The sequence below is a fragment of the Phragmites australis genome, chromosome 9 (genome assembly GCF_958298935.1).
Source record: "Phragmites australis chromosome 9, lpPhrAust1.1, whole genome shotgun sequence".
Lineage (NCBI taxonomy): Eukaryota > Viridiplantae > Streptophyta > Magnoliopsida > Poales > Poaceae > Phragmites > Phragmites australis.
The window spans coordinates 28673299-28699736 of NC_084929.1; the positions used below are offsets into that span (position 1 = coordinate 28673299).

At 44.2% G+C, this 26438-nt stretch overlaps 4 protein-coding genes across 5 annotated transcripts; 1 reads left to right on the forward strand and 3 right to left on the reverse strand.

The window, feature by feature from the left end:
- Positions 1-4898: 4898 nt before the first annotated feature.
- LOC133929007 (small ribosomal subunit protein uS8z/uS8w) lies at positions 4899-7426 on the reverse strand. 2 transcript variants are annotated; one of them, XM_062375581.1, is made up of 4 exons: positions 6674-7426; positions 5519-5662; positions 5249-5409; positions 4899-5133 (listed from the first exon to the last, which is right to left on the reverse strand). In XM_062375581.1, exons 2-4 carry the CDS (start codon positions 5649-5651, stop codon positions 5035-5037), a joined length of 393 nt encoding a protein of 130 aa, XP_062231565.1. In that variant the 5' UTR covers positions 5652-5662; positions 6674-7426; the 3' UTR covers positions 4899-5034. The 2 variants fall into 2 exon arrangements, with proteins under 2 accessions (XP_062231565.1, XP_062231567.1); XM_062375583.1 differs by lacking the exon at positions 6674-7426 and having other exon boundaries at positions 5519-6011.
- A 3080-nt stretch (positions 7427-10506) lies between these two features.
- On the reverse strand, positions 10507-11373 carry LOC133929008 (uncharacterized). The gene has a single exon (XM_062375584.1). It carries the CDS (start codon positions 11213-11215, stop codon positions 10955-10957), a length of 261 nt encoding a protein of 86 aa, XP_062231568.1. The 5' UTR covers positions 11216-11373; the 3' UTR covers positions 10507-10954.
- A 12134-nt stretch (positions 11374-23507) lies between these two features.
- On the forward strand, positions 23508-23969 carry LOC133929010 (uncharacterized). The gene is made up of 2 exons (XM_062375586.1): positions 23508-23687; positions 23832-23969. Exons 1-2 carry the CDS (start codon positions 23508-23510, stop codon positions 23877-23879), a joined length of 228 nt encoding a protein of 75 aa, XP_062231570.1. The 3' UTR covers positions 23880-23969.
- Positions 23970-24074: 105 nt separating this feature from the next.
- On the reverse strand, positions 24075-26150 carry LOC133929009 (probable protein phosphatase 2C 49). The gene is made up of 4 exons (XM_062375585.1): positions 25518-26150; positions 25088-25420; positions 24878-24983; positions 24075-24775 (listed from the first exon to the last, which is right to left on the reverse strand). The coding sequence occupies exons 1-4, from the start codon at positions 25884-25886 to the stop codon at positions 24399-24401; spliced, it is 1185 nt and encodes a 394-aa protein (XP_062231569.1). The 5' UTR covers positions 25887-26150; the 3' UTR covers positions 24075-24398.
- Positions 26151-26438: the final 288 nt, after the last annotated feature.

A 26438-nucleotide genomic window follows, 5' to 3' on the forward strand; every position in this document is an offset into this window, starting at 1 on the left:
TCGCTAATTCTCAAGAACTGAGACAAGAATGAGAGGAGGAAACAAGAGAGAAAATGGTGTTGTTGGTATGGAATGGAAGGGCAGGGAGCTCCTCTATTTATAGGTGAAAAATGGTGATTTTTGCAATTTTTTGATTTTTTGAGCTCAAACGGTCACAAAACGGCTATAAAATTCAAAATATCGGGTTAACGGGTTAAACGGGCCGTTTCCAGCTTGTTTAACCTGTTAACCCACATGCCCGTCATGCCCCGCGTGCCGGACAGGCCCACAACGGCTACTACCGGCCCAGGCATGCCCGCTGGGCCGTGCCGCTGCGCGCTGGGCCGTGCCGTGCCGTGCTGGCCCGGACGTGCCGCCTGGGGAGCCACGTGCCAAGCCGGCGCACTGGGCCGTGCCGTGCCTCCTCGGCCGTGCTGGCCCGGGCTGGGCCATGCCCGTGCTGGCCCAAAATATCCAGGCCGGGCCATGCCGGCCTATCGTGCCGCACGCTCGGTCCAGGCATGACCCGATGCCTCATGACGTGCCGGCCCGACCCATCTACATTCGGGCCGGGCCGTGTTTGGGCCGTGCCAACAGTATCATGCCTCGGGTCAGCCCATGTTGTACAGTCCATTTGGACATCTTTAGATAGGACGAATTTTAAGATAAGATTAAAGAAAAGTACCTTAATTAAGACAATAATTAAGCGAAGCGAACAGGTCCCCAACATAAGTCGATAAAACCATATGAACTAGCAAAATAAAAAATAACTGAAGATAAACATATATGCAATTATGCAAATATGCAATTAAGCAAAGTAACCAAATGTAACCAAAGACAATAAAAGTAATAAAGTAAAGAAACTTACGGAGCCACAACTACTAATTATGTCTAGAACTAGAAGGCTTAGGCAAATTCATCTTCCTTGTTTTCATGTCTTGAAACCGGTTCTTAATAGCATTAGAATCTAGTCCTCTGAATAAATCCCGCTCAATATAACACAACATCAAGTCATTGAGCCAATCATCACATATCCTGTTGCGCAAATCAGTCTTGATGATGTTCATGGCCGAGAAGACTCTTTCAACAGATGCTATTGCAACTGGTAGTACCAATGCTAACTCAATAAGGTGGTACACCAATGGAAACACAATATATCTTTAGGTTTCTACCATCCTCATTGCTAGACTTGCAAGATTGTGACAACCAATAAAATCTTCAACTCTTCGAACATGAAGAATGAATGTTTCAAGTTGATCTTTTATAACGGCACGATCGCTGATAGAGAAATCTATGTCATATATCTCCGTAAGTCTAACAATCTTTTGCTTATCAAAGTTAGAGAATCTGTCTCTTGGATCAAGACAAGAAAAATATATAAGCAACTCTGAAGATAGCTCAATGAAACGATGAATCATCTATGTGTTTATAGCATCAAGAGCTGCATAAAAGGTGTCAACACGATAATGATGGTCTTGAGTGATGCTGATCTTACTTCGCCTTGATTGGCCCCATCTTGGTACTGCTTCATCCATATTTGGAATTGGTATATCATTTTGTTCACAAAATATTTTGATTTCAGCAAACAATGGCTCCCAACTATGATTCCTTAAGTTAAGCAAACGTTCTTTCACATCAATCAGCAATGACATGGCATCAACAATATTTTGATTCTTTCTTTGCAAGAGTAGAGATAACTCACTTGTAATATGAAAAATTTTCAACATCATCTTCATAATGAACACAAAGTTAAAGCTCTCCATTATTCTCATCAAACCACTCGCTAATGTTGGATTTCGGGCATCTTCCTGCACAAGCCCTAGCACCTCTATCACTGCAACCCACATGGATTCAATACGGATTAAAGTTTTGTAATGAGAACCCCATCTAGTATCTCCAGGTCTGGCCAAGTTAGTTCTTGATGTTTCCCTCTTCCAGAAAAAATATCACCGCTATCTAACTTAGCCAATAAGTTCTCACGGTGCTTGCTAGACAATAAATCCTTCCTCTTGTAAGATGCACTAGTGGTGGTCACAATCATATTAACATATTCAAAGAACTCATGAATAGATGTGCAACTACCTACGACAGAAACGACTACCAATTGCAATTGATGTGCAAAACAATGAACATAGAAAGCATATGGGTTCTCATATTTAATGAGTTTTTGAAGACCATTGAATTCACCTCTCATATTCGAAGCTCCATCATACCCCTGCCCTCGAACTCTAGGAATGTCCAAACCGTGTGTAGAAAGCAACTCAAACAAAGCTCCTTTCAATGTATCTGATGTTGTTTCTGTGACATGCTTAAGACCCCAAAATCTACCCATAACCTTTCCTCCCTTATTCACAAACCTGCGCAACACCACAAACAATTACTACAACATCACACACCTCATAATATCACAATTTAACAAATAAATAAGAGCACTGACCTCACAATCACGGCCATCTGCTCCTTGATTGATATATCGTGAGATTCATGGATAAGAATAGAGAAAAAACCATCACCAATCTCTTTCTTTATCTCTTTGGTTATCTCCTGTGCATAACTCTTTGCAAGGTCCTTTTGAATTGATAGTGCAAGCATACGAATATTTTTAGGACATAACTCCTCAAATGCAATCCTCACTTCCTCGTTTCTTTTTTTTTTACTAATCAATCATCTCAAGAAAATTGCCCTTGTTCGATGAAGAAGAAGATTCATCATGTTCACGGAATGCATGACCTTGTATTAGGAGATAGCTTGCACAATCTAAAGATGCAGTCAAACGGATTCCATATTTGGCTTCCGATTCCTTGATATGAGTCATCACCTTATATGACACACTAGCCTTTTGATTTTTGAAATCTTCGCATGTTGTTCTTGCTTTATTGTGGGCACTATTAGGCCCACCAACATGTTCAGTAATGATTTATATGCATTCTTCCAATTTCTAAATCCTACTTTTGAAAATATATCATACCCAAAATGAGACTTTGAGGGATCATATCTAAAAAGATAGCAATAAAAATAATAAGCTGCATCCTTCTCCATACTATATTCTAGCCAATCATATTTAGTAAACCATGTTGCACAAAGAATCCTTAAATCTTTACCAAACTGTTTTTTGAGAAAAGTATGTCCATTTGGTTGGGTCGGACCCTTCAACACATAAGCTCTTCTAACTTCATCTCTAATATCATGATCAAATTCATCTATTGGAATACGAAGTCCTGGATCGGCAATAATAAACTCTTGCCTAAATTCCTTATTCTATCCTAGTAGTTGTAGGAGCAGAAGTGAGAAATACTATTTCATTTTCTGCATCACAGCCTTCACCAACTCTACTATCCCTCATACTTTGGTTATTCAAAGATGTTGGTTTGAAAAATCTCTTCATTATTAATGTCTTGATGATCAAATAATTGATATTCTGCGAAAAAAATGCTGATGTTATTGGAGGTTTTCTTGGTGCTTGCAAGATGCGGGACAAAATGAAATTCACCTCAATGGCTCAATCTCAAAATCTCAATTCATCAAACATCGGCCCACTTGCCCAGTAGTGGGTTGCCCCTGCCGTTGCCGGCTGCGGGCTGCTGCCTGGAGCTGGCCGCCGTCCGCCGACGCAGCCACGCAGACGTAGGGCTGCCAGCTGCCGCCTGGCGCAACGGCGCAACCCCCTGCCTCTGCCACCTGGAGCTAGCCGCCGTCCGCCGACGCAACCACGCAGTGTGAGTGCTACGATGGGGACTGCCGACTGCTGGACTGGGGAGCATGGCGGCCTGCTCACGAGATGACGAGAAGCGCTCCGTCTCCGGCGGTTCGGCCTCCGCCTCTTGCCTCCCCTCTCCTTCACCGCTTCTGCACTTCACGGCTTGACCTGCCTGGGCGCCTGGCACTGCCGCTGCCCTGCCCGCCCGGCACCCGCCGCCGCCGCAGCCCGCAGGCCACCGCCGCTGCCCGCCTGCCTGCCCGCCGCCGCCGCCGTAGGGAGAACTGGAGAAGGATGCCAGCTAGAGATAGGGTTGCGCTTGTGGCTTGCTTGCATGTTGAAGTTTTATTTGTGGGCTGTGGTGTGACCGTGTGGGCCTAGGCCACTGGGCCAGTGGGTCTCACAGGCTTGGAGGGGGTCCCATCGACGGGGAGCTCGGGCGGCCACCCATGCTCACCCTAGCGGTGGATCCCCCCCTGAACTTTCTACATCTATCTGGTTATCTTTTGATGGTTATGGGATGATGCAAGTGACCTCACACACTGCGATCAAGCAGCTCTAAAGTAAACAATATAATACACGAACTTAACTGGGATAAGATGGCATTTCAATTCGGTGCTGCAATTTCTGAATTTCCGTAAAAAAAATGCCCCATTTGGGGCAACTAATAACCCATCTGAATGACATATCTGCATGAGAAATTCCGATCCATTCAGCGTACAAAGAAGAATGGCCGGCGTGTTTGTTGCCGGATACAAAAGAGAGAGACATCATCATCGAAGTAATGTACAGGGATTACAGGTTTTACTCCCGCAACATTGAACAGAACATGAATGGCAGCCACAGCGGCTTCGTATGTTGCAGCACAGCGCAGATTCCATCAACATCATGAACACGAACAGGTCCAAAACATCATGAACATGAAGTCCACTCGCAGCTAATTGTTGGTGTCCAAATGAGACCAAGACTCCAGACAATTACTAGTTACTTACCTTGCCATCATGATTTGTCAAACAACTCTAGTGTAGTGCACACATGCTTTTTTAACGTCAATGTATGACACAACAATAGTCATCGGACTCGTGTAGAATGTCAGTATCCAAAAGTACCAAATCTCATACTTCGATAGTGCCAATGTTCAAAGGCTGAAAGCCTTTGCTAAACAAACGAAAGGTAGAGAAAAGAGAAACAAAAGAATGGACCTTTCTCCCAAAATTTGGACTTCCGCAAGCAAACCGGCTCAAATAATATCCAAGGTAAACTGTATTTGTTCAATCTGTATCGTTTGGAACTTCAGGAATACACATCAAAACGCATAAATACCATACTGAAGCGAAATCCTTTCACAAAACTTCCATCTAGTAGAAAAACCCTAACACCTTGCCACCAACGTTCTTCCTTCTGGCTTCTTCATGATCCATGATGCCAGCAGAAGTTGTCAAGACAATGTAACCAAACTGCACATCGAACAAGGAAAACTAATCAGATTATAAGATCAAATTGCACCATACATACATATATCAAAAGTTATTTTTGTAATTCTAAACAGTGTAGTATGGCTAAGGAGCTGACCTGTCGAGATGGAAGCAGCCTGGCGGTCCACCCTTCAATTTCCTTGACGCCAACATCAAAGCGAGGACTGATTACTCCACACTTGTTCAGCCTGCCATTCAACTCAACTACAATCTTGCCAGCACGATGGTCATCAACATACTCAAACTCACCAATGTACCCTATAGAAAAGATAGCCAAAAGGAACTCACCAATGTATGCCAGACTCATGAATCCATATTCCATGCTTTCAACCAGTTTGAAATAAAACATAAATGAAAGAAAACTAACCATGTTTTTGCATCACCAAAAGGAACTTTATGATCACCTTTGAAGAGGGTCTGATCATCACTTGCCTCTTCCCACGTTTCTCAGCGTTATACATGCTCTTGAGAGCATCGTTCAAGACGCTGACCCTCACCATCCTTACCTAGCCTGCAGAGGTATGCATCAACGGATTTGTAAGACTACCATGTATTACAAAGTACAAACCGAAAAGGAACACACTACCAGCTTTGAAACAAAATAATTTAATATATAGGAAATAGTAAAAAGGTATTAAATAGAAGTTTACTAACACAGTAACACTAAAAGGCCCCATTTCACCAAAGTGGCAAAGAAAGATAATTTATGACAAACGGAAAGGGATGAAAAGAAAACTCAGCATATATAAATTAAATAGCAAAATAGAATCACTATCACTAACAAGTCTCTAAAATCATAATATTTCCATAGTTCACGAACTGATTAAGACAGATTATGAGCAAAATGGTGAATAAATAGGGGAGCTTTTGTTGGGAGGACTTTTACAGTACACCTAAATGAGTGTCTGCCGTCCATTCTCGCTATCTGATGGCTCAGATTGAACCAGTGATACTCTTTCACCTACTAGTATCATGGGTATCATGTAGCGGTATCATGTGTATCATATGAGCAGAAGTGAAAAAAAATAGAATGGCAATCTTGCAAAATATATGTTCAATGCGGTATCTTGGGTATCATATGCGACCGGAGGCAAATAACGTAATTAGCCCCAAGATAACCTTTGTTTATTTCACTAATACCTCCCTAATTACAAAAATAGCCACCCAAATGGACGGCTGAATTTCAACAATGATACCTGCGACTAACCGGTATCATGGTGTACTGTAAAGGTGCTCGTTGTTGGACCACAATGTGTGAAAACAGACCTACCAGAAATAGCTAGCATAGGATGTCGCTACAAGCTTATTTTAAAACAGGAGGCTAAAATAGCCTTGTTTCCTCCATGTGGCACACAATCATAACATATGGTGTTTTACACAGATAATATAAGTATAGCTTGTTTTGCCAGTGAATAGTTACATCTAGGTAATGTAACACAAGAACTAGATACCAGTAAAAGACACCTAACAAAAAACATGGTACCCACAGACAAAATAGGCAGCAGTTGCAAAGAACTCTCATCCAACTAAAACATTTGACTTCCGCACATCCACCACCACCAGTCTAGAGACTCCTAAAACCCAAAAGAGAACTAAACACAATCACATTGCTGCTTCATTGAAAACATTGGGCGCGTTAAAAATAAGTGTACCGACAGGTCCAAATACGCTTCCTGATTACTTGTGTCTTGCTGCTGCAAGGGAACTTATTTCCCGTCTCAATCAATGACTGTAAAATCGACTAATCCCCAACTGATAGCATGCAACCAATGATATTAAGAGATCTACTCTGCACAATTGCACTAACGAGTGATTCTCCATCATCCTCGTATTCCATATTATTACAAGCACGCTACAGCAACATAACCAAAAACAAGAAAAGAAGCTGCAATTTGCAGTGACACAACAAATGATCTAATTAAGAACAGCAACAGAACAGAATACATGGATCAGGTGTTGGCTAATCAGTTCACAGGCTATCACTTGGCAAACATACAAATAGAATACTTGACACATGGAAGTTCAGATTCAGCTATAAGAAACCACCTCATCGTGTTTTTTGTGTTCAATCCAATCAGTCTAACAATGAATTCCACAAAAATAGCAAAGAAAGATAATTTATGACAAACGGAAAGAGATGAAAAGAAAACTCAACATATACATTAAATGGAAAAACAGAATTACGGTTACCCACAGGTCTCTAAATCATAATGTTTCTGTAGTTCACAAACTGATTAAGATGTGTAAAATGGTGAAGAAATGTCAGAGCTTTAATTGGCACCACAATATGTATGCTAGTACTAACTAATTTTCTATTCCAATAATACAATCATTATGTCATAACCAAAAATCTAATCATATTTGAGCAAAAAGTAGCAGTGTTTAGTATTTGGAATTAAGCTATAGATCCACATCGGATCAAAGTAATAAAGAGTCATAATGCTAAATCCATGTCAGATATTAATTTAAAAACTGCAAATAGTATGGATGTTAAAATACCTATGTGGTATGAATCATTAGTGTTAGTATTTTCTGTAGAAGGTGTAGAGAGGCTGGGAATGCTATTATTGTCAAAGGCAGAAATTGGCAATAGGATATGTCAACCAACTCCAGCATCTTAGCCTTAATATGCATATCAATGAACGTTAAAAGCCGATCCATAAGCGTCAATATCTTAACTTGGCAAGTTACAATACAAATTAATGAATCGTATCAATCGTAGGGTCACTACACAAGCAAGGAGTAGTTGTTAATAGCATTGTTCAACAAAACTAGAAATTCAGTATTCAAAATGAAGATGCTTGATGTATGATAACGAAGACCATCATTAATTGGGTTATCATCATATGCCTTATATGTACAGGAACCAACTTTCTTAATTGACACTATCATGTTAGTATCAGCTAGATAGTAAATTAGTGCAGATGGAAAATACAAATTATCACAGTTGTCCAAGAAAATTAACAAAATGGAATTAGCGTGTATGACACCAACGTTGTTGGGAATCAAGATCCAAGAAATAACTCTTACAGATAATTAGGTTTTTGAGATTTCCAATTGAACTTGGGATGCTCCCAGTGAGCTGGTTATCTGACATGTCAAGTGTATTCAGCACCCCCAACCATCCTATGGTACCAGGAATAGAACCAGAAATCGCATTATTATTCTGCAATAGCCTGTCGATCAGCAAAGCCGAGCACCTTGAATTTTTCAATCAACCAGATCGATCCACTTCAAGAAATCTCAAATGTAAAATGCTATGGGTAAACATCAAGAGATCAATGAACTTACACAGATTGCATCCTAGTGAGATTGTCGATGCCTGGCGACAATTTCCGAGACAAGGTCTGGCTGGGTAGACCTCTGTAAACACAGAGCACATACGAAGATCAACCCAAAGCAGCTACTGTTGGAGTGTTGATGCTCTCCGTTATCGTCAGGAATAAAGGAGCGTAACGTTCGAGGCGGAGACATAGCCGTCGGCGGAGCAGGTGACCATCCTCCAGCCGTAGGGGTCGACCGAGTTGATGGCCCAATTGTCGAGCACATTGTAGGGGTCCTGCAGCTCCGTTTTGATGGCCATCAGAGCCACCACTGCGGTACAGCCACAGGCAGGCAGGTTCAGCTCCACCAAGTTGTAATACCAAGAAACAGCTAAAAGCCTAAAACTCTACAAGCGTGATGATTGGTAAGGAAACACAATCACAGCAGCTGCATTTTCGTGTACTTATCCAAAGTGAGATCTTTTACATGAACTTTAAACCAGCGATTGCCAAAAAAGGAAATATTTTAATAATTTTCACAAAATTCTCTTGTGCCTGATTGAGGAGAGCATTGAAAAGATTGGTCCTTTGTATATATTTTGGAGAAAAAGATTAGGAAAGCAAAGTAGATACCTTCATTTCATAGTTGATGCCAGCCGGGGAGAGCATCGCGGTGGACGGCGGCAGGATCATGGCGAGAAGGCCAGCAACCACCGCCCACCACCTCATTCACATCATCCACATCACCACAACCAGCAGATTAGATTCGGCGAACAAGCAGAGAAGATGAACGGACCAGTCCACAGCTCCAAAGCACAATTCCACCGCCACAGCAGAGCAGAGACGAAGCAGAGATCACGAACCTCCACCGGCCAAGAAGAAGGTGAGCAACCATTCTATCCAACCCAGTCGAATCCAAACATCCAGCAATGCTAACGCAGACACAAGCGAAAGCAAGGGGTTCACACGACGAGAGGAAGAGGGTGGGGATGGGTAGTGGGGGTAGGACAGGGTAGGTTTCGGCCATCGACTATCACTATGGCCGACCCTATTGCTATGCCATCGGCACCACCACGAAATTGGGAGGACTTGAAGCCCTGTCATATGTGCTACCCATTGCTGGCCATCACCGTGCAACCTATGTGGCACCTCGGCGCTGGAGCTGCCATTCGCACCGGCCGAGGGTCAAAGCCCGCCATTACCGATGTCGGTTTGACCGTAGGCGTCCTGCATGGGCAAGCCACGGTTGGGGAATGGCGGTGCGGTGGTGGAGAGAAAGGGGCGCAGAGTCTGGTGCGCAGGGTGTCTGGGCCATGTAGCGAGCCGGAGATAGGCCACGATGGAGGAGGTCGTGGGACCTCTGCAGCAGCACACGGAGACCAAAAGGAGCTCATCTCAAAGTCTCAGTAATCACAGAAGGCGGAGTTCATCAGAGCGTCGTGGGCTTGATAAGGAATCGCTAGAACTCTCAGGAAACATGGCTACAGTAGATCTTCATCATCTAACCGTCCAATCATAATCGGACGACTTGGGTACACCAGCCAATCACAAGGCTCCATCTCCACCGGGATTTAAATATGTAAGATATGTAAGATTACACGAAATAGGGGATGTAAAAAAAAGTCTCTTTCTGCAATATCCCTGAACTCAGAAGATGCATTTTCCTCCAAAAACATTATCACTATTACTCTAAGAGTGAAACAAGTTACACAAACAAATTACCGAGCTTCATTGAAATGCTACTCCATCTGATCATAAATATATGATGTTTTAAATAAGATCTGATCAAAACTTTTAAAACTTTGACTATCAATAACTATTAAAATATTTAGTTTTAAAACATGAAAATTATATATGTGAATTTATCTTGAAAAATATTTTTATAATTTTATTAACTTATTTAATTTTATAAATATATTTTAATAAAAAATAGTAGTCAAAGTTCATATCAGCCTGAATGAGGAAGTAGAGTCAGTTTCGTTCATAAACTGGGCATCAAAGACCGTAACATATTCAAAATGTTTGGTATTTTTAACCGGATGCAGTACAAGATTAGTATGATCAACGAAGAGAGTGCTAAAGCTTCCTCAGAGCACGAAGGATCTGAAAGAACTAGATTGCACTTTGAGTTTTGACGGTGGCCACTTTGTATGCACCCATATGTGTACGAATACAAGCCTTAATTTTTACATGTATACGCCACCAGTTTGGAACGCGAGAATTTTTCAGCTGAAATTCCTGCGTTCCAACATTTTTGTTCGCCATATTATTCCAACGGAGAGTACACAATTCTCACTCTAAGGTGCAAGCCTCCTTGGGAGGACCTGCACCCAAGTATTACATATAGCAGATCACGATAAGCTAAAAAGGAAGACAAATTATGTACACTTACACTGCAACTTGGGCTAATATTCACAGTTGCTCAGCGTCCGCTGCCACACTCTGCGTGTACTCTGCTATGAACAAGCCTTCGCTTGCTTTTTTTTTAACTTCGATTTGTTTCCTGTTGCCTGCCTGCATGCACTTCCATCATCGCGACTTCACGAGTCACGGCCCTGGAGACGCCGGCGGTGCGACGGGCACCTTCCCGGGGACCGCCGTGTCGCGCCGGCCGCGCCGGGGTTGGCCGTCGTCTGGGAGAACAGATCGTTGGCCGTCACCTGGTACCGGCCGGAGTCACCCGGGAGGCGGAAGTAGGACGTCGACGACGGCTCGTCGAAGAAGAGGTCGGCGAAGGAGACCTGCCCTTCCTTCCTGTACTTCACTACGGCCCTGTAGATGAACGGGATGAAGCCTTCCATGATCGGAATCTGCAGAAGCTTTTCAGCTTCGGAGAGCTGAAGAGGATGATGGAAGTAGTTGGCTGTCTCCTGAGGTGTCAAGGGAGGGGAAGGTGAGCTTAAAAGGCGAGACAAAGATGCATGACTTGGGCTCTTGAAGTGGATAGAGACCGAATGGAGTACTTGCCAAGGATCTAACTGGAGCTACTAATAGACCGATACGATGCTATTAATTATTATTGTTCTATGACTTCTACTCAAACATACCTTGTTGTTTCTTTGAATTGTTCACCTTTTATCGATAGTTTTAAGCTTTTAGATGATCTGACTAGTGCATAAAACTCAAAGGATATCAAAGGCAAAAGACTAACTCAATTCTAAGAAAATATAATCGCAAGATTTGGTGGTGTTTCGACCCAAGGGGGAGCGTTGATGTAAATTATCCATCTTTTCTCCTGTGACCTGGCTATCGATGCATAAAAAAATTCAGTAATTTTACCTCACAAGATGGACGCGGTGGAATCCCAACAGGGGGAGGAGACTTGAACGCAAGTGATGTTCAGTCTTAGAAGGCGAGTTTTACCAGTGGACAGCGACGTGGTGGGGTTAAGTGCAGGGATATCCTTCTCAATTCAACTCTTGGAAGCATACAGGTTACCTGCTACAAAAGAAAAGTAAGCCACCTCTGAGTTCCGATCATGATTGGGCATCCAGTGGAATTCTTAATTCGATGTTCCCGTTGGCGCAATCCGTTGGAAATCCCATCGTCGGCAAGGGAAATCCGGGTTAATCTTGCGTCACTCCAGCCGACTTCGGCCGGGGCAAGACAAGTCACAAGTCTGTCCATCAATTCAGGCGATGACTTCTCAAGCACTTCTGCGTGTACCAGGGATGATTAAAGAAGATCTAAAAAAAGGATGATTAAAGAAAGATAATACTGCAGCTCTTGTGGCTGGAAACTGAAGCATGGACGCATGATTGCAAGATTGGCCGGGCTAAATTAGTACAGATTGGTTTGTTTATATGATCATGTGGGAGACTGGAGATGCTGGTCAGACAGCAGTTCACACCAGATCATCTGGTGCTATTTGTACTGCGTCAGTAGTCTGGTTTCTCTTTTGCCTGGATAGCTGCAACTGATAAGGCAGATGATATTGTTCTATGGATAATTTTGTATTGGCAGTTTGGCACTGATGTGGTCGTCTCAACTAACTGGATTCAGGTTGGGATCGAAAGCAACAGAATTCCCGGGAAAACCTGGTACGCTTGAACTCAGACTCGAGACATCGCATGTGGATCCCAAACCCAAACCTTGCTCATGGAAAACAAGGGAATGGGAAGACAATACCATCATATCATATATTTATTTACTAATGTTACTCCTAATGCATAATATCAAATTGCTATATATATAAAAAGACTGCCACACCACAGAGAGAGCATTAAGTTGATGTGTAGAAACATTTGTTACAGTGCATAGTTCATATGTCTCCAAAGTTAATAAATTATTATGTGTTTTATGAACAAATCCTTCATATGATATAACACAATGCAAGCTATATGATTTCCTAGTCTTGTATATCGCATCCAAGCTATATCTTATATAAGATATAGCTCTATTCCCTCTTATATTTAATTTCTTGCCATGTTAGAGAAAAAAAATGTGACACGTAATAAATGTGCATGAAACAATAAACTAGGAGTAGCCTAATTGAAGGCTCTATTGCATGAGATGCGCTAACAAAATAGAGAAATACTAAAAATCCAAAAAAAGAGCAAACATCTATCCGTTGATTTGGATGCTTAACAAACCATAACCAATGGATCTGCTAGACATCAAGTTGATTATATTAGAAGCAATACATGCAAGTATACGCTTTTGGTTTTTCTTGCTTCAAGTTGATTAACAAACCATAACAGATGGATCTGCAAGTTGATTATATCAGTGTGCAACAAAGGCATTGGCTTTGAAAGAGATAAACATCTATTAGGGAAAATGCCCTAGCCCACAGGCATTACTAGGGAGTCACTATCAGGCACTCTTCCGAAGTCCTAGGGCTCCGGACTCTCTACCGAGACTCAAGCTTCCGGAGACCATGAGGTTCCTTAGGCCACTGCCTCTCAGGACGGGGGAAGCAGCTGGCCTTCGTAGAGAATCTTATTAAGAGGAGAACACTCACTACGATTGGTCTGACACGAAGTAATCTGCAGTTGATTGCAGTACAAGTGGTGGGCACCCTGACATCTGTGACAGTGCGGCGCCGTGCCGCAATTGACAACCAGCTCAGTATCGTGCCCTTCGATGGCGTTAGCTCGTGGGCCTGCAGACCTACAAAGCCTCTGGAGATCCTAGGCTCTGGAGTCACCTCGTAGCCTGCCTACCCTCGAAGCATGAGGGGAGGGGGAGTCATCAAGTCTCCATAAAGATTAGCCATAGGGAGTCCGTCGGTCGTCTTTCGCCTGCTACGAAGTGACCTACATTAAATGTAATGTTGGTCACTTCGGAAACCAGCCTGACACACAAGACAGGATTGGCGCCGCATTAGCGATCGACCAAGGTTACCGCCACTGGATGTCCCTATACCTTCCATGGTAGATAATATATTCTGGGCAAGGATAAAAGTACTTTTACCCAGGTCCGGGCCTTCTAATTCAGCCGGTCCTAGGTCCTTGTTACATAGAAGCAACTTGTATGCTACACTTTAGAGAGCACTATAAATACTAAACCATGGCTATCAGGCCAAAGGGCCAATCTTTTTACGATGAATACATTTTGGTGTTATCCTGTATCTCTACTTCTTCTCCAAGCTTGAGTCTCCTCTCTAGAAGAGGCTCTCGTCGCACCTTGTTCGTGGAAGATATTTTCTTTCGTCAACAGCGCACTGTCTGTGAGGAGAGAACATAGAAGTACTAGAGTGGTAGGACACCACCAAAAGACCACCAAGACGCTAGCCCAAGCAGTCGTTTCTGTTGCCACACCCATGCAAAAGTTTGCATGACAGCCGCGACCAGGCACACAATGTGCACCCACTAGCTCTGTAGCTGTGTGGAACGGCGACCCCTCGGCCACCGTTGACCCAACAGCTTGGGTTGGCACGGAGGCCCAAGCCTGCACGGAGGCCTTCCAACAATGGCGCAGCAAGGACCTCGCTGCACCCAGAAGGTTACGGCTGAGGCTGCAACCAGACAAGCTACCCTCTAGTGGTTCTGGGCGCTCGAGCCCAGGGGCACGCATGCCTGGGTCCAGCCCCTAGATGCCTCCTGTGATGACGTTCAAGGCACCTTCGTTGAGCCAGTGTCCTCCGAAGGCCTGGTTGCCCAGCAGCCTCCTCGGCCTCCCCTGGCGGAAGGGGGTTCTAGGGAGACTCCAGGCTCCGGTGCGTGTAGATCTCGTCGATGTCCTCAGCGCCGACCATCGGCTCCAACACCACCGGAAGGGTACCAATGCATTCTGCACAGGGCTGGACGTGGCCATAATACAGATGGCTACCGAACCCTCATAACCTTTCGGTAGGATAAACTCAGAAGGCAGATGGGGCGCCCGGCAAGGGAGGCCGGCGACAAGCGACCTAGGGGTCGTAAGCCTACAACAGGCCGCCAACGGTGCAGTACCCCAGCGATGAGGACTGAGTCTTACAAACGATCCTGACCATCACGGAATCCGAAAGGCCTCCGACGTAGGGGACCCCTCCTAGGCCTTCGAAGCAGTTGGGACCCCCAACTTGGCTTCGGGTGCTCCGGATGCCCTCACAACCCAAACCCTTAGGCAGACAACTCAGGCTAGAGGAGCCAACCCTTCCACCGCCTTTAGGTCGTGGAGTTTTTCCAGCCTCCGACCTTATTGTGGAGGCCTCATTTTGGCAAAAGTACGCCTATTTATGACCACCTAGGAATAGCTTGCCTAGCTGGTTGTTTTTTCAGCAAGGTCAGCATATATTGAAAATAGCTAGCCTAGCTGTTGGAAGTTTCAACGATAGATAATGACTAGGTAGCAACAGTATACCGTAAGACTTAAGTTATATCCCTGTTCAACAGTAGGAAGTAAAACCAAAGTTATATCAACAGTCAAAACTTAAGTTATACCTTTGCTCAAATAGTGCATAGATGTCTTACAAAAAACCTCCCCATCGATGGCATGGCCTCGATGGTGGAGATGCCTTACAAAAACCTCCCCACCGATGACATGGCCTTGGTGGTGGAGATGCCTTACAAAAATCTACTCACCGATGGCACAACCTCAATGCTGGAGATGTCTTACAAAAACCTCCCCACCGACGGCACAACCTCGGTGGTGGAGATGTCTTACAAAAAACCTTCCCACCAATGGCACAACCTCAGTGGTGGAGATGTCTTACAAAAACCTCCGCACCAATAGCTTAGCCTCAGTGGCGGAGACATCTTGAAAAACCTCCCCACCAATGGTTTAGCCTTGGTGGCAGAGGCATCTTAGAAAACCTCCCCATCGATGGCTTAGCCTCGATGGAGGAGGCATCTCAAAAAACCCCCATGAGCGGAGATGCCTTAAAAACCTCAAAGAAACCCTTCGGCAGGTCGTAGGCGTAAGCCCTGATGCCGTAGAGGTACCGAAAACCCTCCGACAGATTGTACGCGAAAGGCCCGATGTCGTAGAGGTACTAGAAACCTCCTACATGTCATAGGCATAAGCCCCGATAACGTAGAGGTACAAACAAACCCTTCGACAGGTCATAGGCGAAAGCCCCGATGCCGTAGTGGTACTGGAAACCCTTCGACAGGTCATAGGCAAAAGCTCTGATGTCGTAGAGGTACAAAGAAACCCTTTGACAGGTCGTAGGTGAAAGGTTCGATACTGTAGAGGTATTGAAAACCCTCCGATGGGCATAGGCGAAAGCTCCGATGCCATAGAGGTACAAAGAAACCCTCCGGTAGGTCGTAGGCAAAAGACCTGATGCCGTAGAGGTACTAAAAACCCTCTGATAGGTCGTAAGCAAAAGCCTCGATGCCGTAGAAGTACTGAAAACCCTCCGACAGGTCATAGACGAAAGCCCTGATGTAGTAGAGGTACAAAGAAACCCTCTGGTAGATCATAGGCAAAATTCCGATGTCGTAGAGGTATTGGAAACCCTTTGATAGATCGTAGGCGAAAGCTCCGATGCCGTAGAGGTATTGAAAACCCTCCGACAGATCGTAGGTGAAAGCTCCGATGCCGTAGAGGTATTGAAAACCCTCCAACAGGTCGTAGACGAAAGTCCTGATGTCGTGAGGTACAAAAAAACCCTCCGACAGGTCGTAGGTGAAACCCCAATACCATAGAGGTACTGAAAATCCTTCGACAGGTCGTAGGCATAAAGCCCCGATGCCGTAGAGGTACTGGAAACCCTCCAACAGGTCGTAGGTGTAAGCCCTGATGTCGTAGAGGTACAAAGAAACCCTCCGACATGTCATAGACACAACCTCGAGTACATGACAGAAGCCATCCTGCAGGAGCACATTGCAGGTACGTATAACATATGTGAATGTTTACCGGTTCAACACTTAAACTTGTACGATACACCCAAAGACTTCAAGTATCGAAATGTATCATAGGATGCACATGCCCTAATATGTACCTTATTACATTTTTTAAAATAGAAAACAAGTTTTGCACGTAGCATGGTTCCTTATTACAATTGAGTTGTATGACTCATGTATGATCAAATATTCAGATAAATGTTGAAATGACATAGAAACATCATTTGACACATATTATGGAATTAATCACTATCCATTCTTGACAAAGACTTTCAATACTAGTATCTCCGATCTTTGGCTCGCATTGTGCATATATGATCTTTCCTCCTCTTTCTGTAACAAACTCCAATGGCGTAGCCAAAACATTCCTTTGAATAGTACATATAAGAAATCAATTATTGCTTTTTTCAAAGACAATATTATTACAGCATAGCCAAATAGTCCAACATAAAGCTGCTATATTAATAAAGATTAGATTATTATGTTTTTGTCTCACACCCCTCAACTAATCACCCATCATGTAGGTAACAGTTCTAGGAATGTTTATATTTAGAGCCATTTTGATAATACGCCAAACTAATTTATCGAGATGACAATCAAATAATAAGTGTTGAATACTTTTAGTATGATTACAGAAGCAACAATTAATATTCTCATTCCACTTGCGCTTTGCCAAATTATCTTTTGTTAATATAACCCCTTTTACACATACCAAAGAAATATTTTTATTTTCATAGATAGTTTTAATCATCTCCATAAGAATTTGCTAGGAAAGCTTAGGCCTTGAATAGACATATGTTGATACATGGATCGTACTAAGAATGGTTGTGCCAAGCTATGAGCTTATCCTCTATAAGCAGTCTGTGAAACGATAGATGGAGCGGTATAGCACTCATGACTTCTGCCACCGTGGCATTCTTGTGCCTCACACCTTATTACATTGTCATAGTACAAAGTTGAAGTCAAATGAAATACTAGCAAGCTATATGATTATTAAATCTTCATCCATATTTAGCGAAGAACTCCGTTGCGTTGATCTCCAAAGAGTGGCATAGCTTGATTGCCTTTTCACTTTCCTCCTTTTGCAACAAGACCCAATATCACAACCAGTAAGTTCCCACAAAATTACCTACATTAAAATATTACCTTTCCTTTGTCAAATATCATATCACTGCGACAAAGCCAAATGAACCAACATAGAATGACACCCCAACCAAAATCGTTTTCTTTACTTTAGATCCCATTCCTAGAAAACAATCCTCAAACATGTGGTTGATACTACAAGGAGGATGTAATCCAATTGAATTTTGGACTAATCACCAAACTGGTCTAGCAAACTGGCAATGAAAGCAATGATATTGTATCGTCTCATTATCTTTGCAAAAACTACATTTCTGATTGTCATTCCAATTTATTTTTTAAGGTTATATTTGGTCAGGATTACCCAATACTTAGATATGCTAAGGAAATTTTTATTTTCAAAGGGAGTCTTAGTTTTCACAGCAGCGTATTTGGAAAGGTCACGTTCTCATTAACCAACGCTTGGTACATCAAATGGATCGAGACTTGTCAATTATTGTAGGTTCCATCTGAAAAATCATTTTCCTGCTATAATCGCCCCGTACCTATCCTAGCCACTAAGTGCTGCAAAGCAGAAATGAGACGTTCAGAGGAACATGATCCACCACTTCCGCTACTGTAGTATGTTTTTCATACGATATGTATGTATCCAAGATGACTATCCCAGTTCTAGAGGTATTTAGTTAGATGGATAGGCTAAATGGAGTGGTCAACTATAAACAATATTTCTTTAGATGCTGGATGAGTGGAACTGGCAAAAACAGCCAGACCGAGCTATCCAACTTGAGCTCGTCAAGCGTGTGACTCACACGTGCGCGTATGCAATCGCTAGCTGTTGATCGGAGGTTTGTATGTGTGTTCATGCTTTTTATTTAACTCTCAATTTTATCTAAAGTACAAGAGTGATCAAAAAATTCTAAATGTTTTCATGAGCAAATTAGAGCTGACTAGCAACCTGCTTTAATTGGTTTGATCCAAAAAGTGTGAGCCAATATTTAATTAAAATTCCCTAAAAAAACCTACTTTTATAATTTTTTAGCAATTTTTAATGTCTCAAATAAATTCCCAAAAATTTGGGAAAATTCACTAATATTGTTCTCATCTGATGTACTAATTTATAAAAATATTTTCAATCCTAGGTTATTTAGCAAAAAAATGAGTTCCTTTGTAATACTCTATTTATATGTATTTGTATCATTTCATATGATATTCTTTTTTTAATTCAATTTGAATTCAAATAAATTCAAACGTGCATAAATTCATCTAAATGCTGCAGAATCAAAGGGTACGTTCACCTACTCAGCTCATCCAATCAATCCAACCAAATAGAAAATTGACTCATCATATCCACTCTAATCATACAATCAAACAGAAAACTGACCCATCCCATCTATTCAAAACGAACAGAAAATTAAATCATCCTATTAAAAAACAGGGATGACCATATCCCATCCAACCTTATCATTCAACCAAACATACCTAAATAGTGTCATGTATTGTTCACTAAGAGGCTGTTCCCTAGCCACATATCATCCTAAAACCTTATTTGAATCCATCCCAAATGGAAAATCTTGTCATTAAGGGGATTATTATTCATCTGTAGGGCCTTTTGATGTGCCATCGTTGAACCGAATTTCTCATGTTGTTGATCTGTATACAGGAAAACACTTAACTTGGAGACAAAGGCTCAGAATCACTCTAGAGCTGATCACGGGGAAGCCGGCCATCCTGCGCAACCAGGAGCCTGCCAGCATCTTCCAGGGGGCGCGACAGCGCCTGGCGCGGGCTGACATCGAGGGCATCGTGGACACGCGCATGCAGGGCGACTACGATGTCAACGGTGTGCGAAAGGCCGCGGAAGTTGCTCTCACATGCACCATGCAGTCTTCTCCGTAACGGCCCACCATGACCGACGTGGTGGCGCAACGAGTTTTTTTTAAATAATAGTTTTTTTGAAAATTATAAAAATAATAGTTACATTTATAAAATTAAAAAATAGTACAGGTCGGTATGCGAAATGCTGATAGGTACCTAGTTGGTATTCCACGTAACGACATTCTACGTAGCAGTAAGTCTGATGACCTATCGGCACGCGGACAGTGAGTCTGAGGGCCTGTCGGCATACGACATGTCCTATGTTCCACAAATGAAATTCAAAGAAAAATTCATAACTTTTTGATATGATCTTAGATGGAGATAATCTTTGTATGAAAATTATGGCTCTCGACGAGATCTACAACTTTATAGTTGAATATTTTTCATATGAATCCGTTTAGATGCCTAAAAGGTGGCTACAGGTTCTAAATCTAATTTTTCATATTTGAAATTTATAACCATTTTTGGTATCTAAACAAGTTCAAATGAAAAAGTATTCAACTACAAAGTTGTAGATCTCGTCGAGAGCCATAATTTTCATATAAAGCTCATCTCCATCCGAGATCATATAAAAAGTTATAAATTTTCTTTGAATATCGTCTGCGGGACATAGGACATGTCGGCATGCAAAATAGCGACTGGCCCCTTAGCTCACTGCCACGTAGTATGTCGGCATGTGGAGTACCGATATGTACTAGTTAGCATACCATATGCTGACTAGGGATCTATCAGTATTTCGCGTACTGACAGATACATATTCTTATAATTTTGTGAATTCAATTTTAAAAAAAAATTATGGCGCAGCTGCAGGAGTGCCTCTAGCTCGAGAAGGGCCACGCGGGCGGCGACGTGACCGGGAGCTTCGACTCATATAAACCTCAGCATGTTTTAGATCTACTCATATAAATCTCAGCATGTTCTCTTATGTTCTAAATCCTGAAGCTCTCGTCAGATGAAGCTGATGGTAACTTGAATATGTTGTAGGTTTCAATGGGTTTATTTTGTTTCTATCCAACCTCATATTGCTCTTATTTGGCTCTCATTATGGCTTGTCATTTCGACCTTTTTTTCTTCCCCTTGACGTACTCACTCCCCTCCTTATATAGTTAGGTTGGAGAGGTGTAACCTACTCGAAGTTTAAAGTCTTGAGCGTAATCTTTTTGAATTATGTTATCTAGAGGATTCTTTCATAGAACACGACGAGTTGCTGTAGTATTTGCACATGCCTTATTCATCTCATAGTGGTTATTAAAATTACCGTATAAGGTGACGAATACATGTACAATGGTACTCTATCCTCAGAATATATTGTATTTTTAGTAATGGAAGCATATTTAGTACTCCTGGGAGTATGTACTCCGATATACGTATCTCATAATATAGGAAGTATCTCATGTGATAAATGTTATGTATATGGAGCATATGAGTATATAAGATTATCCAAGCGGTATGTATACATTTTTAAGGTGGTTTATACTTTTTTTAGTATATTATATTTTATGTACAAATATAAAGTTATTATCAAAATCTATTAAAATTGATGGATTTCTTTTTAATTTTTTCATGTAGTTTATATTGGAGTATCTTAGAATGAGTATATAAGTATACTCATAGTGATAAAGGAGTATATTTAATTTATTTATATGGTATATCATAGTAGGGAGTATATACTTTCAGAGTACATATTAGTTTTCCTTTTAGTAATTCCTTAACTATTAATTACTAGTATAATGTATGTGTGTTGCAACAATATCCAAATGTTTCGAACCCATATTCTACAATTACGATAGTATATCACTCATAAAAGAGTGTGGTATGCAAATATACTTAGAAGATAACATATATCATAACGATATTTATAATCATTTCACCATAAACATGATTACAAATAAAATATTAAATTATTTTGTATTTGAATGAATATTATAACATGAATAAAAATAACTTAGTGATGTAGCACACTATTACGGAACACATCTATGAGGTGAGGATTTATTTGTAGATAATATTCTTGGTTAGTATGTAAGTCGAATTGATGCTTCTATTATTGTTCGGCACAACAAGTATTTTGATATTGCTCCTAGCAGTTGCTTTAACTCTTTGTCGTTTTTGCAATCCTGCATTCCAGCGTCCTCATGCTCTTCCAGTTCTCCCCATGAAAATAAATATCATTCCTTAATTTCCATAGAGTCCATAAATTCAGCACACCGTTTTTCTTTTCACTGATTCAAAATCAGTGCCCAGTTCTCTACTCACAATGTCACAAATACATCTCCACATCTGTCTAGACACCACACAGTCAAAGAAGAGATGAGAAACCGATTCATTCTCACAACAAAACAAACAAGACTGATCAGGAACTGCTCTTCATTTAGCTAAATTGTCTCTGGTAAGCACTTTATTATTAGAGATTAACCATAGAAACACAGGGACCCTCGGAGGCACATTTAGTTTCCAAACTGCCAGAGTAAAAAAAGGCATCACACCCCTAAAGTTAATGATAACATGATGAGATTGCACAGAATAAGCACCGGAAGCAGTGTACTACCAACAGTATCCTCATTAAAATAAATACAACTAGCAATCTGAACAACTAACCACAGATTCATAATCCTTGGTGTAACTATTCTTCTGAAAGTAAACTCAGGTTTTCCCCATCCCAGGCATCTGCTAGGACAGTGCCTTTCTTATTGACTATGCAATAAAGATCCCAATATTGAACATGTAAGCTACAATTCCCTATCTAGAGGTCTTCCCAAAATCTAATTTTCTGACCATTCTAAACTACCCATTTGTATCCCATCTTAGCCGCTTGACAAGCCCAGAGCACCAATTTCCAGAAAGGAGAAGCTCATGTCGGGCCTAGATCGCTCGAGTCTATCAGTAGCTAGGCATCGTCAATCACCGGATGCTATTCCTGTTCCTAATTTCATACAGTGACAGATCTAAAACAAAAATAACTAGATGTCTCATTTATTAATCTAGATATTTAAATATTTCATTTATTAAGCTAGAGGGTGTCCTATAAACTTGATATATACGATAGATCATAAAAAACAAAAAATCACCCGGTATTCTCTGCACCCAAGCCTCAACATCGGTCCGCCCCTAGTTCCATCGAACCGTCGAACGCTCTGGGCTCTTCTGGAGACCTGAGGTCTAGCTTAATCGAATCGAACGGACTAGATTGTCGTGGTGGGGTTCAACGTCTGAGAAGGAAAGCCTAAGACTACTCTCAATAGGAGATTTTATATTTGTGTTTTTAAGAGTGCCACGTAAATAAGAGTGTATTTAGTTGATGGTTAAAATAGTATTCTACAATGCAACATTTAATTTTGTTGTGTCATATGCAACCCATGCAAGAGAATAATTATTTTGGAAAGAGTGTTCAGATGGTTTCATCTAGATGAAGCCTCTTTCTTCTCCCTCTTCATTACTTCTTTACCACATCAAAAATGCTAACATGTCCTTCTGTTTATTGAGAATGAAACTTCCATTCGGAGTAGTCTAAATGGACGTGACCGTAGCTTTGATTCTTTTCTTGAGCGCTTTCTGGTAGTTTCTGGCTGAAGAGTCGGCCACCTATTAATGGTGCTCCTACTCTGCATATCCTTTGCTTGAGCTTGCTGACTGCTTCCAAAGGTAACTCTCGTTCGATCCTCGCCTCACCTTCGATCACCAGGTACACGATCTCCTACCATCCTACAGTAATGTAGAAATTAGTAATCCTCTTTGTATTGTTTTTGCAACACAGACAGCTTCTTGTGATTACAGTGTACATACATCTGGTAACAGCAGGGACTGACCATTGTTGTTCGTCAGTGCTCTCGTGGTGCAGCTGCTGTGACTTTTGTGTAAGAGGGAGAGGATGTCTCCTCTGGCGCCGTCGTCGGAGCCGGAGCCGCCGTTCCGGCCGAGGGAGAAGATCGTGGAGAAGCAGAGGTACTTCCAGAGCGTCCACAAGCCGACGTACCTCAAGGGCCGCTACGACGTGGTCACCTCCGTCGCCATCCCGCTCGCCCTGGCCGTCTCCAGCATGTTCCTCGTCGTAAGCACGCAGCTTATGCTTATCCATCCCAATGTCCTCCTTACTCTTAACCTCGCCTCAAGTCAATGCAGTGCAGTGCGTGCTCTGCAGAGTTGGTAGCTAGGCGCTCGTGCTGACTGCTGATTGATCGGTGTGGTGATGCAGGGGCGCGGGATCTACAACATGTCCCACGGCATAGGGAAGAAGGAGTGAGCAATCATACAAGGGCAGGCTGTTGCCCTTCTCTGGCTATGTGGACTGTGGTCTTGCTTTGCCTACGCGTCTACTGTAACACAATTCGAGTAATCGAGTGTGGTTTGGAAAATCCCAGTGTGTCAGGCACTTGAGCCCGTGTGTGTATGCGCAGTAGTGTAGGCATGTCGGATTACGATAGAAGAGCGTTGTCTGATACGTACACCCAATCATCCTAAAGCTGGTAGCATCAGTCACCGATCATTCTTTCGCCATGGTTTTGCTCATGTCCCCAGGGCAGATTCCACATGCACAGAGAGCATCAGATGTTCTGCATCTGCCTGACATTATTCAGTTTGTTGATCGCGATGAACCCATGTTCTTCCACCAGTCCGACGAGACACTTCGTAGTACTAATCTATCAAAATACTGAAGATTTAGCACGGGATCAGAGAATTAGGATATTGATTATTAATCCATCGTGAGATAGTAGCAAAGCAGAAGAGGCGAGGTGGCATAGAATCGTGCCCCAAGAATTAATCAGGATCCCAGCCGGAGATCGACGACGACGACGCTGACGTTGTCCGAGCTCCGGCGCGCGAGCGCGAGCTTCGCGAGCAGCAGGGCCGCGTCGGAGCACGCCCTGTCGGAATCGGCCTTGTCCACTCCCTTGATCACCACCGCCGCGCCACCGCCCCGACCGGCGGCGGGGGACGGGAGCACGCCGTTCGGCCGTGCGCCCGACGACGGCGGGCCGTTGCTCCGGAAGCACGCCCTGACGACCTCGCACGCCATCTCGTTGGTCACCACGTCCCACAGCCCGTCGCTCGCCAGGATCAGGCATTCGTCGTCGTCGGTGCGCTCCGTCACCGTCACCTCCGGCTCCGACGTCACGAACGGCTTCAGGTAGCCGTCCCCTGCGCGCGCGAACAGTTCAGATTAAGCACCGGGCCCGAATGGCCAAAATACATTCTTGACGATGGATTGGAACACTTCGAACTAATGCGCGTGCCGCTCACCAATGGCTCGAGACATAGCGAGGACACCGAGCACCCTGGCGCCGTCCCAGTAGATGACGCGGGCGCCCGCCGCCTGGACACGCTCTAGCTCATCGGGCCGGTCAGGCTGAAGCAAACGGGTAAAGTAAGAACACGAAAAAAACAGGCCAGAAAGGCGGTGACGGCTTGACCGGTGAGATGGCAAGCGTGCGCCTGTGCATGCAAACTTACTTTGTGGTCGACGGAGAGGGGGACGGGGACGCCGCCGCGAGAGAGGACCGCGCGAGAGTCGCCGGCGTTGGCGACGACTACGCGGGTGGGGCCGACGACCGCGACCACGGCTGTTGAGCCCACGTGGTCGCACCGCGCCGGCGTCTGCAACTCACAGCGGCAGGCGGGGTCATCACCGTTGCGGCTCGCGGCCCAGCTCGAAGCCTCACCATCCATCCTCGCGAACCCCTTTTCCATCACCTCCTTCCACGCCGCGGCCCCCTTGCCGGAGCCCGCCTTCTTGTACTCGTCCGCGACCAACTCGTGCATCCTGTCCTGGCACATCCTGGCCACCTGACGGGACAAGAACACCACCCGCTCAGCATAACTTGACGCGCATTCGCGGGATCGCTCGTAGCTTATTTGCACGACGTGTGCACGGCACGCGTACATGGGAGCAACCGTGGCCGTCAAAGACGCCGAAGAAATGGTGCTTGCCGGAGGAGGAGGAGGAACCGGGCAGGAAGTCTGGCCTGATGGACACTGCGTCCTCCATCTCGCGCCGGAGGCCGCAGACGGAGGTGACGCCATACCTCGGCCACCACCTCGACGCAAACCCCGCTCCGGGCCTCGGACGCCCGGGAGCCGCGCACGCCAACCTCCGCCGCTTGCCGCCGCGCGCTCCGCCCTGGTCCGCAGCCGCCGTGGAGCGGAATGCCCCGGCCTCGGCCATTTCCACCCTAGAGCGACGCCTGGCGAGCGCAGCTGTTGGGGCCGATTCCGGCGCCGACTTGGCCTCCTCGGAGCAGATTTCTGCCATGCGCGTCAGGCGCGCAAAAGCGGGGCGATCGGCTCCCGTTACCTACGCACGCACGAACGTACGCAAGGACGAGGCGCAATGCCACCGCAACGACGCGCGCAAGATTTCTGTCGCGCCTCCTCGCGTTAAGCCACCCGCGTCGCCACCGCCGTCGCCGTCGCTGTCGGGGAACCCGAGCAACCAACCGTGCGGCTGAAACGAGATGCGTGAGCCTCCGAGCGCGAGCCGAACCGCGACGAGATTGGGCAATAAGAATGCCGTGCCGTGCTCCCTCTCTCTCGGCGCGCGCGGGAGGACCGGAGGAGGAGCCATCAGTTCGGGGGTGCCAGCGTGCCGCCCGTCCCAGCCCTACACGTGGAGGAGACAGGACGCCGGCTATTGCAGGGGCCCCCACCTGTCGGTTGATTACGCGCGGCTTGGGGTGCCTGTAACTATGTGGGACCGGGGATATGCGTGGCGGCGTGGTGTTACGGGCGTGGGGCCCACCACGTGGTGTGCCCGATGGGCTTCCGGAAAATATCGCGGATACCTCGCTGTCGTGTGGGCCCGAAC

What these genes read in the sequence shown, in the direction of transcription:
- LOC133929007 (XM_062375581.1), bottom strand. Translation starts at nt 5,651, where the DNA reads ATGGTGAGGGTCAGCGTCTTGAACGATGCTCTCAAGAGCATGTATAAC. An exon ending in TTTGGTGATGCAAAAACATG is followed by an intron (nt 5,410 to 5,518) that starts GTTAGTTTTCTT and finishes TCTTTTCTATAG; the next exon opens with GGTACATTGGTGAGTTTGAG. An exon ending in GGCTGCTTCCATCTCGACAG is followed by an intron (nt 5,134 to 5,248) that starts GTCAGCTCCTTA and finishes TTCGATGTGCAG; the next exon opens with TTTGGTTACATTGTCTTGAC.
- LOC133929009 (XM_062375585.1), bottom strand. Translation starts at nt 25,886, where the DNA reads ATGGCAGAAATCTGCTCCGAGGAGGCCAAGTCGGCGCCGGAATCGGCC. An exon ending in ACGGCCACGGTTGCTCCCAT is followed by an intron (nt 25,421 to 25,517) that starts GTACGCGTGCCG and finishes TTGTCCCGTCAG; the next exon opens with GTGGCCAGGATGTGCCAGGA. An exon ending in CGCTATGTCTCGAGCCATTG is followed by an intron (nt 24,776 to 24,877) that starts GTGAGCGGCACG and finishes TCGCGCGCGCAG; the next exon opens with GGGACGGCTACCTGAAGCCG.
- LOC133929008 (XM_062375584.1), bottom strand. Translation starts at nt 11,215, where the DNA reads ATGGAAGGCTTCATCCCGTTCATCTACAGGGCCGTAGTGAAGTACAGG.
- LOC133929010 (XM_062375586.1), top strand. Translation starts at nt 23,508, where the DNA reads ATGTCTCCTCTGGCGCCGTCGTCGGAGCCGGAGCCGCCGTTCCGGCCG. An exon ending in TCTCCAGCATGTTCCTCGTC is followed by an intron (nt 23,688 to 23,831) that starts GTAAGCACGCAG and finishes GTGGTGATGCAG; the next exon opens with GGGCGCGGGATCTACAACAT.